This window comes from Anas platyrhynchos, chromosome 4 (assembly GCF_047663525.1).
Source record: "Anas platyrhynchos isolate ZD024472 breed Pekin duck chromosome 4, IASCAAS_PekinDuck_T2T, whole genome shotgun sequence".
Taxonomy (NCBI): domain Eukaryota; kingdom Metazoa; phylum Chordata; class Aves; order Anseriformes; family Anatidae; genus Anas; species Anas platyrhynchos.
The window spans coordinates 8533501-8548342 of NC_092590.1; the positions used below are offsets into that span (position 1 = coordinate 8533501).

The following is a 14842-nucleotide window of genomic DNA, read 5'->3' on the forward strand; positions in this document are numbered from 1 at the left end:
ACAGTAACACCAAACCTAAATGATGATTTCATCCAAATTCATTCAAAACATGGATTGATAATCCTTGTAATTTTTATGCTAAATTGTGTGATATTTAGTGATTTTTTTTTAAACCTTTGGTCTTCAGAGTCATCTTTTAAAAGGACATCTGAAGATATTTTATAGAAAGAAAATGAGTCTACAGTATTAAAGAAAAATGCCCCTTACATTTTCCAGTTACCTCCAGGTTCCAAACCAAGAAAGAGAAGAAGAAATTGAAATGTGCTATGGTGAGAAATCAGATTCATTTTCCCAGTTGCACAGTTCAGGAGAGGAACCTGGCTTATGACTTAGCAGCCCTTGGAACTGGCCATGCAGGAATTGGGTGCGGGGCAGGGATCTGCGTGGGCTCACGAAGCTTCCTGATGGAGCTGGATCCAGGCTTCAGCTGTTCTGCTGGCAGGGTGCCTGTGCCAATAGTCAGCATCCTCTACAAGGTGCAAAGAGACATGAGTAAGCACTTCTGGGCAGGCTGTAACTTCAGACACTTTGCTATCTTCGTTTGTCACTTGGGTACCTCTGGGCTTTGCACAGTGTGAAGCTTTTTTTAGAACTTTTTAAGTTGCAAATTTTTTTGGTCATATTTAATAACCTATGCTAAGCAATTTCTTTATTGGGTTTATGTGTATTTCTTTAATGTTGCTAGCATAACTTTCCTTGGTAGCACAGTTTCTGACTAGAAACAGCCTTTTTGATCAGCCTCTTTTTTTTATATACAGATTTTTCAAATTCCCAAGTGTCTGCAATTAATACAGCAATTATATTTACTTAGGCTTTTGGAAGGTCAATTTTCAGTGTAAATCTGCCTACCTTTATCTCAAACGCATCTTTACTTTGGAGGATAATGACAAGCATAAGAACAGCATAGACTAGTATTGAGGTGTAACAGATAGGGACTGTACCCAGTGAAAGAACTGGGATGTGTTTGAGCACAGGGGCCAGGGGATATGCCTGTGGTTGGAGGATGACATACCCTAAAACTATTAAAGACTGTGCTGGGGTGGGACAGTAGGGAAAGTAGAATATCTGGTCTTCCAAAATTGTAGTCTCCGCCCTATTTTCCCCCAAACTTAATGTTTTTCTTTAAAAAAAAAAAAAAAAAAAAAGATGAAAGTATGAAAGTCTGGGGCCATTGATGCTCTCAGTTGCAGGTTCTTGCTAGTGCTAAGAAGTGTTAAGAAGTGTTGACTGATAAGATGTTATCTGGATTCATTCAGCAGACAAGATGACTCTCCTGCCATGTCTGTTCTTCACCAAACTCTGTGAGTTCATCGCTGAACTTGATTGTCAGATGCAGCTTTTGTTACGTGAACTTGTCACAGATGTATGAGAGTTGTCAGAGGGAATTTACATACGCACATGCTGAGGACTGGGAGCTAATGTTGGAGTGGTTATTTGGCTGTGTTAAGTATGAATGTATGAAATCCTCTTTTTTTTTTTTTTTTTTTTTTTTCTTTTTCATTGCTTTTTTATGTTTTACCTCAAAGGAGCTCGGCCTCCTGTGCGTTGGGAAACAACTGGGCTGAGAGCAGCCCAGAGCAGCTCGGAACATAGGCAGCTGAAATGGTCGAGGTGACCTTACCTATGAGACATCTGTCTGCGTCGTAAAAACTCTGCAACATCTGGAGTGCTTGCTTTGCTGGACGTGGCTAGATTTAGGAAAATTGAAAGATGTTACAAAGGCTGAACTCAATAAGAAGAATTTTCATTAACAATAATCCCTGAACAAATATTTGTGTATGGGCACAAACTACTTGGAACTCCGTATAAATGTTCCGTTTCATGAGATCTTTTCCTTTTCATATTGCCTTTGAAGTTTCTTAATAAGTTTAGAACTTTGTTCCCTCTGAACCAACTGGGGGCAAATGCTGATTTCATTTACACTGATTTACTAATATTACTTTGAACGAAACTGATACACCATGTTTCTTTTGCAAGAAGCGTTTTCCTAAGGTATTTCATTACTTCCAGAAGGGATGAAAGCCAAAAATTAAATGCGTGCACACAAAAGCAGCCCAATCAGCTATTCAAATATGTCAGAACCTCGCAGTGTTTTAGCTTGGAAAAAAAAGCAGTGTGGGCTGTTTCTCAGAAATAATGTAGGTTTATACAGTGCTTTTGTTTTCCCTAAGTTGATTCACGTTTCTGTAACGAATCTCTCTGTTGTACCCCTGCAGGTTATCATACTTCAGTTGCCTCTTGGGAAGGCTTTATCAGCTTGTTGATTATTTATTTATTTATTTATGTATTATTTACAGAAAGCAAAGTATTTTAACTTTCCTACCACAAGGACCTTGCTGGTTCTGACCCTGGTTTTGTTCACTGTCTTTCCTTTTCTGTATTAACTTCCGTATTCCCATCTTGTCACAATCTCTTTGGTCCTTGGCAGTGGCAATATCTTTTCTTTCAGGCATGCTGACCTCTCCCATTCCCTTTGAAGCACTTATGATCATATCCAAGAGCTGCATTCCAGCTGTGGCGCCTTCTGAGGTACTGAATATATTAAGATAAAAAGAAATAAGCTGAGCTATATTAATAAGAAGCTTAAATGTTTATGCAGGCATAAGCTTTGAGAAATTAGATACCCCAAAATAAGGCTTTAATAGGAATGATGAAGTAGCTAAACTGGAAGTCCAAAGAATGATGCTCTTTTTCAGTGTGTTCTGGTCCAGTCGGTGGTCATTTAACATTTATTACTGTTGTAACTATTTTACAACAAGTGAAGGACACTTTTCTTACAGAACATACCATGAAAAAAATTCAGATTCTTTAAAGCATCCATCCTTAGTCACAATTACTCTCCTGAACTTAAAAATTAAGACAAACATCTATTCTCATACCTCATTTCTCTTAATATTTGCCTTACGCATTATAGAAACCTGTGTAGGGGTAACCTGTTGTATAATCATCAAAACAACGGGAACTTTTTATTTTTTCCTTCTAAAGAGGGGGCAATACAAAGATTGTATGCTGAACAGAGTCATATCTGGCTGCAGAATTGAGGTAGACAAGACACTAAGGAGGAGTGAAAATGGAGCGGTTTAATAAGATGGCAAATCCAGAGTACATAGTACAGGGCCAAATATGTCATTGGTAAGTGATATCAAAGATCAAACAGACAGAGAATCATTTTGCTGGTTGAAATGTGGTTGGAGAGGGTAGCTTTGCCTTGGTGGGTTTTATATCAGAATAGGTGTCATCTGTCCTTCAGTGCCCATCTCAAAGTGTGTATAATTTAGGCTCTGGCTAACTTGGAAGAAGTGTCATTTTTGTGCTCACGTTGATGGTAGAGCAAGTTTGTGCTGTTCTACCAAATGTTATTTCGTGATCTGGTATAAAATGGAAGAGACTCAAACATCCTCTGTCTGTAACCTTTAGGGTGTCCCATGGGGAAGCACAGGGTTTGCAGGTTCTTTGGGGCTGTTATTGCTGGCTCTCTGAGTCCTACTTTTGTATGTTAATGTTTAGAGAGAGAGAGAGAGGTGGAAAATTGCCTGGAGCCCATTTTTTTTTCCTTCAGCATTCTGGATGGCTAACAGGAGGCTCACAAATGGTCTTCCTCCAGTACAAAGCAGAGCTCGAGACTCCTTTACTCAAAGCTGCATACAAACACAGTGTTATTTCTACAGCGCAGATAAAGGGCTAAAACAACAAGAAGTGCTTCTGTGCTATGATTGACTGTCGTCTTTGGCCACCTTGGCAAGATACCATCTTTAATCACATTTGTAGCTGTATCTTATTAAATTGGTCAAAAAAAAGATATATATTTTTTTCTAACTCAATGCAGAGGAAAGTTACGTATGCCCGGAGTTCTGGTTTGGGGATAATCTTGCATGAAGTCAGCAGAATAAAACTCCTATCCTTAAAGTTATGTGCATGTTTGAGTGCCTCAGCAAACTGCAAATTTTCAGTATTGCTGAGACAGTTTTCAGGTGGAACAGTGTTCAAATTGATGGTGTTTAGTGTCTATGCTTACAAGTGGCACTGTTGTATTTTCACCCTAGCAGAAGTGAACAAAACCAGAAATGGAGACTCCTCTGAAATCAGTTGAGAGGTGACAGGCATATCAGTGGGACGTGCCAAAGCTGTGTTCCAACTCTATTTGACTTGAGAGAGGATGGAAACACAGTCGTTTCCTTGGCATCATATCTGTTCATAGATGCTTAATTAGATTTTTTTTCTTCCCCAAACATTTTGTCTGGGAGCTAGATGGTTGTTAAGAATAATTCCTTCCATAAAGGATCATAAGCATACAAGCAGCAGGTGAAATTCAAGTAGTGTATAGGCCAGTACGTACCTCTACGTCTTTTTTTAGTTTCAGGTAGACCCTGTCTTGGTGATGTGAACAATGCAAATGGTTTGAGCATTTATGTGAATTTTCACATAAATGGAGCATGAGCAAACAGATAAGGGAAGTGAGTAGAGAACATAAAACTTAATAAGAAATAGGTTTGCGTATTGCAAAACAGATTTATATGTTTTTTGTCTGAGAGAGAACTTATTTTTTAATTCTGTTTTGGCCACAAAGGACTTTGTGCTGTGGAAGAATGAAGACCTTAGACTTCAGATGTTGCCTTCTTTATTTCATTAATGTTAATACAGGAAATCAAAAAAGATCACAAAAACACTATGTCTCATTATCAGGATGTTTCTTTTGATTCTGAACATGCCAGCAAAGAATGCTTGATCCAGCAACATCAAAAGATGAAGCCATTTGTGCTTAGTTGGTTTGCCTTAGATTTTTTTTTTCTTCAAGACAGAAGGTTTAGCTTTTTTTCCTAAACTCCAAAGCATGAGACTGCAACTGTACATCTCTTATTGCATCTGTATTTTATGGGAATATCTTAGTCAGAGCACAACAGATGGACTCATTTTAGCCGAGACACAGAACCTTCAAATGTTATAGTATTAATATGTAGATACATAGGCCTATACTTTTATTACTGAGAGGCAGAGGCTGTTGATTTTAGTGCTTCTGTGCTAGGAAAAATAACTAGCAGCAGAAAGCCTGCAGCATTAAATTCTTTATAGCTTTTTAATACCAAAGATGACTATATGAAGAATAGTTGCTGAATCAATTATTGACTATTTTTATATAGCTACTGTGTTATATATGTATTTTTTTTTTCCAACTGATCGTATTCAGGTCACTTAAAATTGTTTTGATGATTCTAGCAGGGCAGAAGTTGTCAAAAATTCCCTGTTGGGTTTCAGCCAACACCCCCCCCACTGTATTAAAACATAGAAGAAAATATTATAACTAACACATTTAAATTACAGCAGTGACTGTGTTTTACTTCAGACCAGAAGCCGGTGGCTGTGTTTCAAGTTTCAGTCAGAGCAGCCTTGACATTACCGCAGATGAAATACGTTCGGCTTTTACATAGATGGCACAACAGAGCTGGGAAGCTCCATTGTACAGGTTTTGTTGATAGCTTGCTGTGAGTTTGCGTCGTAGAAATGAGCTGATACAGTTTGGTTGCTTTAGCTGGCCACACTGCACTAAAAGATGCACTGCGGACTAGGTATGTGGCATATAAACAGGCAATAGCCTCACCGCAGAAATGCGTATTTTATAACACCAAAAATATTGAAATGGGTGGAGTCGTTGTCTGCGTGGTTTTGACCCTCGATAAAGCTTAAAACCCTTCTGACAGGCTTGGTCTAGATAACTTCAATTCAATGACAGCTAAACTGTATAGGGAGACACCTGAGAGGCAGTTAAAGATGATGAAGTGTTGTTTTGCATATTTTGCCAGCTTGGAAGATATATATTTCACCTCTTGAAAGTTTTCCTATAATATTCCACATCTGATGACAAATCCAAGGTGACAGTTGGAAGGCTCTTTCTATTGTTTCATGCTTCCCAGTATGTTTGGAGTGGATCAAGGTTGTAATGAATTCCAGAAAACCGAGAGAATTTCCATCCTGCACAATATCCAAATGCGGATCTGTACTCAACAAGAAATGCGATCATGGACGAGCCTGTGGGGCTGGAGAGCACGGGGGATTCACAATGGGGTACGGACCCTCTTGTTCACCAGGTGAGCAGCAGCTAATGGATTTCCCTGTTAGCCCCTGGGTGGGCTTTGTCAGAAGGTAGCTGCAGGGAAGAAACACCCAAGCGGTGGGACGGAGGATCCAGGTGATCTCGGACACATGCTGCACTCTCTTCTGTTGGTGAACCCTGAGGGTCAGAGGTGGTTTTGTAGGGACCAGCACTACTGAACTGCGCCCTTCTCTGCCAGAAATGGTTGTACTGATACTGATTCTGTACCGATCATTTTCTTTACCTCAATATTTTCAAAAGGTGTTCATGGAAGTCTTTAAAAGACGTTTAGATGTAGAGCTTAGGGATATGGTTTAGTGGGGACTGTTAGCATTAGGTCAGAGGTTGGACTCGATGATCTTGAGGTCTCTTCCAACCTAGTAATTCTGTGATTCTGTGATTTAGAAGCGAGATACCTCCATGGGCTCTAAAATTAAATGATGTTTATCCTGTCTCATGGATGTTTAAGCTGCCTCCTGAGAAGAGAGTCAGCCAGCACGTTAATACAATAGTACTACAGAGAAAAATTCAAAATATTCCTTGATTCACTTATTTGATAATGTTAAAAATCTGAGCCACCATTTTTACACTTCATGTGTGTGTAGTAGTTGCCCCAGCTTCTATGAAATAGCTGAGGATTTCCACCTCTGTACATGGTTTATGTCCCTTGAGGTGCATTTGTAGTCTTTCTATTCAGGCAGCACGAAAAGAATGCTTTTTTGAGGCCATTTGTTCTTCCTCTAAGGAAAAATAGTTACTGGAACTGTGTGACTTACTCAAAGTATGAAATACTAATGCTTTTAAACATACTGCAGACCAAAAACTGAAGTGATTTTGTCTACACTGTGAACTTGAAGCACACGGCTAGCACCAGAAGGAGCAGCATAGACACATGCTGCCAACTAAATATCTTGCTAGGGACTTGGGACCCCACACAGCATGGTCTTGTCCTTGTACTGCATGAATTTGTTTCAGTTGTTAATTGGATTTTTTTCAGGTGTTGTGTGCTGACTTAACTGTACGTGGCTGAAGCCACCTTCTAGTCCATGCTTTTCTGAATAATCTCAGATTGCTGTGTGCTTCCACTGGAAATCCTGTTCAGTTCACATGACTGGGGGGCTTGGATGTCAAGGTAGGTAAGATCTGATGTCTTGGCCTTTTGAATTTATCGGGAAGAAACTGCTGTGAAGTGAAACTTTTTGAGGGAGCTGCAGCAAGGTGCGCGTGAGAGATGATAAAGTGACTTCTGCAGAGACGTGACCAAAGAAAACGTTTGCCCGAGCCTGTATGCTGTCTCGCACAGTTGTGGTTGTTACAAGTTGAACAGTTCTCAATATAATTTGAAGATACAAATAGTTACCAGTTATATTTTTGTTTATACACTGTATTTTTCTCCATTTTTTCCCTTTCTGAAATGTCTCGCTAAGAAGCAGTAAATGTAAGTCGGGGTCACAAACTTCGTATATCCTGGCAGCGGATAGCAGTGTGAGAGCAAATTTGAAAGAAAGTGTTAAGCTTTAAAGGTCTGCAGTTTGACAGGCTGTTATCTTTTATCCTTCCAGCACAAATCTTTATGCTGACTTCTCCTGTATCCCTCCATTCCCTGGGGGAACTCGGGTTCACTCGCATGTTGCTGGACAAGAGACAAAGAAGGTCTGTTCACCACGTGCAGAGCAGATGCTCAGGGGAGGATGGGGGAATTTTCCAGTGCAGTTACTGTAATATCCACCGCTGCTGTCTTGCTCCCTGTGTAAGCGCTGCTGGGCTCTGCAGAGCTAGTCTTGGGGATTTTCCCATCTTGGAGACGGGCCACCCAGAGAGCTGCCCCTGCAGACATTTGCATATCAGAAATGCTCTTGGAGGGTGTCACCTGCTTCCGCGCCCAGGGAGCACTTTTGGAGAAGGAAGCATAAAATAGATTGAAGCACTGAATGGCTTGAGTCTCAAAGACACAGCTCTAGATTATGTGGGAGCATGGGGCCGGGAGAAAACACTTCCACTCCTGCCCCTCATAGCAGTAGTCATGCAAGCAGGCACCCCTTTTTCTTGCTCTGTGATTGAGCAAGTTGTGGACGGCAGGTGAGGGGGAATTATGAGTCACGTAGTCAACTGTGGTAGGTAGGTATATTACACAGTCATGTAACATCGCTGAAAATACAGCTATTTAAGAAATACAGAAACCTCTTACGGAGGTACTTGATCCTGCAGAGCAGGGGCATGGAAAGGCACTATGATTGGGATAACAGGGGAAAAGACACAAGGTGTGGAGAAATTACTCTGAGGCATAAAACAGACATGATGAATTTTTATTCTGTTTTCAGCAGCACATGGGATCTCAGCAAAAACAGACATGGGAGAGAATTTGCCCTTCCTCATCAATTGTAACGTTAGATTCCAACCCAGCCTAGCTAAAGCAGCAAATAACTGTTCTCCTGCAGCTCACCAGAGGATCAAACGTGGAGTCAAAATGAAAATGTAGTCTACTGCTATACATCACTGTTCCCCAGGCTCTGCAATGGCACCTGACCAATGGAGCAAGCAATCGCACTTAAAAATAGCCCTGTGCTAGGCTGCTGCAGAGCTGTGCGACTACTGAACGGCTTCATCATAGTGCAATGTGGCTCAGTTACTGCTTCCATAAATCAAACCCGGGGACCCCTGATTAGAATGAGGATGTGGGGACTCGCTAAGCGCCTTTTCAGGTAGGACAAATGTTTCAAGGAGGGGAAATACTTGCAGCACAAAGTTCCCAGGGCAGGGAGGTGTTTCTCCAAATGCAGAAAATAAAAACCTGGGCCTGACCTTGACAGAAAACAGAAATGTCATTGTGACATGGAGCTACCTGCCAAAAACGGGGAGCGTGAAACTTTACCATCCAGCCTGGAAAAGGGTCCAGGCTGCTTCTCCTCTCTCTGAGGAAAGCTGTGCACAGCTGTATTTTTGCATGTGTACAAATGCATACAATAGGCTAATGAAATGATGGAATGATTTGCTCTACGTAGTGTGTTTTGGCTCCCCTGGATCATCTGGGTTCGTGATTGTCCCAGGCCGGCTGAGACATAGGCTTAGGCAGATGGAACAATCCCTTGAGCTTATTAGTTGCAGCATATAATTTCATTTAGCTGTTGGAGACCGACAGAAAAGCATTCAAAGCACTTTTCAGGTGGGCAGCGTCTTCCTAGGTGGGGAGTATCTCAGCTGACTTGAAAGAATTTCTTGTTTTTTCTCTGTTAGTCCTACCCTTTTACAGTAGGTTGCTGTGCAGTGTTGACTAAGGGGAATAAATGTGGTATGCTTCATAGTTATATCCATTTCTCTCTGAGATATCCCAGAAGACAATGTTGGATACCCTTTCCTCTACCTCTATTCTTATTTGCTGCCAGGTTCTGTCTTGTTACAAGCAGAGTTACTACAGGTGACAAATTCTGCAAAGTAGGTACGTTCTGGGCATTCTCATTCAACAGGCTGGAAGGAATGTTTTTTGGGGATGTGATCTGAGGTGGAATATCATCCCCTTGTGTTGGATTAATTACTGCAGCTTCCCAGCTGATGTGCAGGAGCACCAAAGTGCAGAAGCTTTCAGGTCAGATGTTTGGCAGTGAGAGCAGGCTGGCAAAGCTGAATGTTCTCAGGTTAAAGTTGTGGCCATGGCAAGCACATTTCTTTATATATATATACATATTTTTGTTTATTTATTTTTGTAGAAGCAACACAAACTCTGACCAGGTAGGTTAAAGTCATTAGGTGTCATAAATAGTGGAAGAGTTTCAAGAAATATGATGTTGCTTTCTTCCTTCAAGTGACTCAGGACATTGAACACCTGATGCTGAATGGAACTTCAAAATATTTCCCTAACTCATTTGAAATGCTTTAAAACTGCTAGGCTCAAGATAGATGAGATGTATTCTTTTAAATTATCGTGATGAATGTCAAAAATGTGAACTCCCTTTACACAAATTTAGTGACACAACAACAAACCTGCTTTGAACACTGAGTGTCTCTAATGACCTTGATAATTTTCACTTGAATAAGGTGAAGTTGTTTACCTTCTTTATTACTGAAACCCCTAGAAATTAATTTTTTTTTTTATGACCTTTCCTGAAACATTTTCAAAAATTACCTTGTAAATGAAGTGGATAATAAATAAGAGAGTTTCTAATGTGTGTGGCAAAGAAAACCAAGAGACCACAGTGGAAAGAAAAGCTGTAACATAACCGTCACCTCCAAGTTCAGTAAAATGGGACGGTGGGAAACTTGCATTTTGTAGAACATAAAGGATCATAAAGATGGCATGGAAATGTGTTCATGTTTGAGGTGGGGGGTTTCTGGAACATATTTTCATAAATCAATAACATGGTCAAGTGGGTTTATTTTTATGGTTTCCCGAGGCTATTGCTATTTTATAAAGATTAGTCCACTGGAAATCCAGAGTTTCCTGTTTTTATTATTCACAATTTACACTGTGGTTTAGACTAAACTGTCCTTGGCACTTTTAGAAGACATGCTTTTTACTGTGCTGCTGCTTCCTTATGCTGTTGCTCTATTACATATCGTGGTGAGTTTAATTTTTAAAAACAATAACCTAAATACAGGGTTTTCTTTTTATTAGCTTGGCCTCTTATTTAAACATGCATTCAGCTGCTGCCTCTTACATACATAGATATATATAAATATATTTATTTTACATACTATAATCACAGTGCTTATTATTTGTCCAGTCTGCTTTCAAATTAAAGGCTATTTCAGATAGAGAAGCTGTCTTTGAGCCCTTGAATTGGCAAGTAAAGCACTTGCCCGGTTGGAATCACATCATCTGGTTTTCAGCTGAATTGTTCAGTGCTTGAGGTTCCTGTGTTAAAGCAGCTTGGTTGCAATTTCAGTATCAACTTAACGCTGTCCAGAATGGTCTTGCATTTAAGTACCACACAGCTTTGGTTAGAAGGGGTCATTTGGACCTTTGGTCACATCAGCTGCCTTTCTGAGGGCACGGAGCTCCTGGTTTGTCTAACACAATGCAAATACGCAAGTCACACAGCTGAGGTTGATATAGAAGGATTCTAGGTTGCCAATAGTTTCACGGGATGTTTTTTGAACTTCTTGTAAGTGTAAGCCTCTCTCCCTTTTCTTGCGTTCTGCGGTTGGATATTAATATATATTAAAATTTAGGAATTACTTTAAATGTTATTTTTGAGTGCTATGTGAATACATATTCCTTAGAGGAGATTTGGTACTCTCATTCTTTTGATATTACTACTTTGTCTCTCTTGCCTACCAAAAAAAAAAGTTCATCTGACCCTGAAATTCCAGATGCCTGAGATTAAAAGAAAGGGCTGGGTTATCCCATAATCTATACTGGCACTATAGCTGCTAAGTAATTTAATGTGAATGCTGTGGAAATGATGATGTATGCCATCAATTGCTGTGAACACAGCTGTGTTTCATCAATCTCTGTTTCCCATAATGAAACAGAGAACTATCAATGACTCTTACACATTTGATGTCAGCATTTGGGTAGGTCTGAAGTTTAATTATTTTATGGGGTTTGGTCTCAGTCATCTTGGGTCCTCCCGTTTTCTTATTGTTTTTGTTCGGTAGCAAGTGAGGCATCATTGTCTTAATAGCTAACAAAGAGAAAACCTAAATGAAAAAAACCTGCTTTGTTCATGGGAACTGAGATAGAAAGCGACAATATCCCACTTTTAGACTGACTTTGCTGTTCTGCCATTCATCAGATGTCAGTTAAATCAGTTTCCTTTCTGGCTGACAAGATGGCCCAAGTCAGGGCTGATGAGCCACTACACCCTTCCAGCCTAACGTTTGCTTAGCAGTGGATTGTGGCTTCTTTATTTTTCCCCTGTGTTTGTCTCTGCTTCTTCTCTTGTCCTAAGAGATGTTTCTTTGTGTCCTTCCTTTTTTTCCTTGACACCGTATTCGATTACATTTTCCTCAAAATCCTCCTTATCCACACCTCTGGCTGCTGGGGAATGTTCCCTTGGGCTTTAGCTCACTTTAGCAAGGCTGTAAAGTTGCTGTGCTGTGCTGATGAGAAACCTCAGATGACATGGTGCTGGGATCCCTATACTGCATTTTTCATAGTCGCTGAGCCAAAATGGGGTTTGATTTACTGTGACTTAAGTCACTAGTGCCGGCCATGACATGGGGCAAAAGCCTCGATCCAAATGGTTGTAAGACAGGGAGTGGATGCTGTAATACCCCTTTCCCATGTTACTGGCTTTATGTGGGAGCCTCTGCCAGGTTGTCGTATGGATACAATATACTACAAAGTATGCTAGCAGAGCTCCTGTTATCTGGGTCAGGCAGTGATTTATCTTTCCTGCATGATTTAAAGGATTTTATATACTTGTATATGTCACCTTGTTGTAGACTGGCTCTGTTTATATTTATCAACTTCTCATACGTACGGAAATAAAACTTCCGCACGCTTCCAATGCATGTCGTGAATACAACACAATTTTGGCTCAAGTCAAACATGCCTCTCCTGTGTTTTATTTACGTCTACCTGTCAGGGGTAAAAGTGTCTTCATTTATGAAGTCAAAATACAGTGAATTAAGACTTCATAAGCAATGTGGAGTCTCCATCTGTAACAGAAAAGGTGCAAGCTGTGTACATAAAGTTGTTCTCAGTTTAATATTACAGATCCCTATCTAGAGCTGTCTTTCAGGGACTGGGAAGGTAATCCTCAGGCTATGTTTACACATCTTGATATAGTGCAAGTACAGAAATTCTCAGTGCTGCTATCTCGGTAATAATTTTTAATACCAACTGTGCTGTAGAAATGATAGTTCCTCCCTCTGTTTTTTGACCACTTCTACTTTAATCTTTCATCAGTCCAGAAGTGCTTAATTTTGTCTACTACTTGAGGGAAGTGTGCTTTTCGTTTATAAAATACTTTAGTCTGGGTATTGGGCTGTATTGTTTGGTACATCCTGGTGCAAGTCTAATGAGTGATGCTGGTGGGATGATAACAGTATGTACAAACATACAAACATCGTTTTGAATCGAGTCAGAAATTGCCTAAATATGTGGGTGATTCCGCAAAACATGTCATGCTTCACAGTTGTGATGTTGTATCACATTGGTGAGAAATGTATGAGAGCAGAGGTGGGTATTTCTAATAATAACATCAAATTTTATAGCATGAATTATAGACTTGAAAAAAAGGCAATAAACATTATTCGTCCTAGTATGTTTTTGTTTTAGTACCTATTACTATTTTTTTTAGTATTGCTGGGCGGCAGTCCAAACACTAGGTATAATTTTACCAAGCCCTTTGTAAATACATGCCTCAAAAATAATTACTTCTTCTTGTCTTCTGCTAGAGCATAGATATATGTCTCCCCAAGTAAGCCCAGAAAGAGACACAGAAATCTCTATAATATACTTGGATTTGACTTGCAAGAAGAAGTGGGTTATTAAAAGAAATAGAAGAAAAATGAAAGAAAACCTATGCCTCTATCGAACAGAATAAAGGAGGAAAGAGAACGTTGATTTAATCTATTGATTTGCTGTGAAGTAAAAGAGCAGATGTTTTCAGTTAGCTCCCTGGATAACATTCAGTAGGCGCCACTAATACTTACGGACTGGTGACTTCTGATAAGATTTTGAAAATTGATGTCTTCTGTTGTTACCAAATGGAAATGGCAGGTTACGCTGCTGTAGGTGACTCATTTTGGAATACCTTAATATAGAAGCAATATCTCATTTTCCTAGACTGAGAGAAAAACAAGAAATGTTTTGCCAACAGTTTTCAGCTCCAAAGACATGTCAGCCATTAAGAGTTTAATGCCTATGGTGGGTAGTGAAACACACAAAGCTCCTTTGTTATAGGTCTGCATCCTTTTGTGTGCCTAGAAAAAGGATATCTGAGGTGCTCAGGGAGATGTGATCTCTGAAACTGTGGAGGTGCTGGAAGCAAGTCATTTCAACATTGGTCTAGTTTATCCATCTGCCTCTCCTTCGACAGACCCAAACAAAAGCAAGGTGACTGGAATCTTTTCTTCACATTTCTCATACGAGGAAGACCGAAGGCCTTCAGGTTATTTTTGATGTGTAGCCTCTATGCATTTAAATTCAGAAAACCTATACAAGGCGCTGAGGCTCTCGATGAGAGACTTCTGTAGCATAAAATGGCTTTTTATGCCTGATGGAAGCAAGAAAGAATTTGAGAAAAAACGTGGTATAATTTTGACGTGGTGTGATGTCTTAGGCACCAATGAGTCATTATTATTTATAAAGCCCCTTTTTGTGATGCATCAAGTTAAAAATTATACAGACCTCCAGAATATTTCTTGCTTCTTAAAAAGAGTCTCAAATATAAACCATCTGATATGTAATAGACTTGGAATGAAGTCAGATAAATCGAAACACAATTTAATTTTCCAAGTTGCTTTTACTTTCAAAGAATTTTAAATGTCTGATCAGAACAGATTCTGTAAAGAGAAGTTGACTCAGCTGTTATGCAGATCCAAACCTCTAAAGAGGTTGTCCAAAGAGGGGAGGAGAAAAAAAAAAGTCAATTGGCATTGGGTAATATTCTTTATTCTGCTTGAGAATGTTGTTGGGCTTTGAATGGCCACATGATCAACTTTATTTGGACAGACATCTGTAACCTCCAACAGATCCTAATTGTGGTCTTTTGTGAGTATTACATGTGATCCCATAATTAAATTAAAGGTGTTCAATTGGCCTGTTGAAATCATTGCAATTAGCGAACGGGGAAGGAATTATTTACA

At 39.8% G+C, this 14842-nt stretch overlaps 1 protein-coding gene across 6 annotated transcripts in view; it reads left to right on the forward strand.

Moving 5' to 3' along the window:
- The window catches only part of DKK2 (dickkopf WNT signaling pathway inhibitor 2), a 116707-nt gene that overhangs the window by 28355 nt on the left and 73510 nt on the right, over positions 1–14842 (forward strand). The window contains exon 1 of one of the 6 annotated variants that reach the window (XM_072036932.1): positions 8639–8790. The exons of 4 other annotated variants lie outside the window; for them this stretch is intronic. In XM_072036932.1, the coding sequence (XP_071893033.1) occupies positions 8756–8790 (35 nt within the window). In that variant the 5' untranslated portion in view covers positions 8639–8755. Of the gene's footprint in view, positions 1–8638; positions 8791–14842 lie in introns of those variants that run through there. One more of the 6 variants, XM_013099861.5, reaches the window with a different exon arrangement.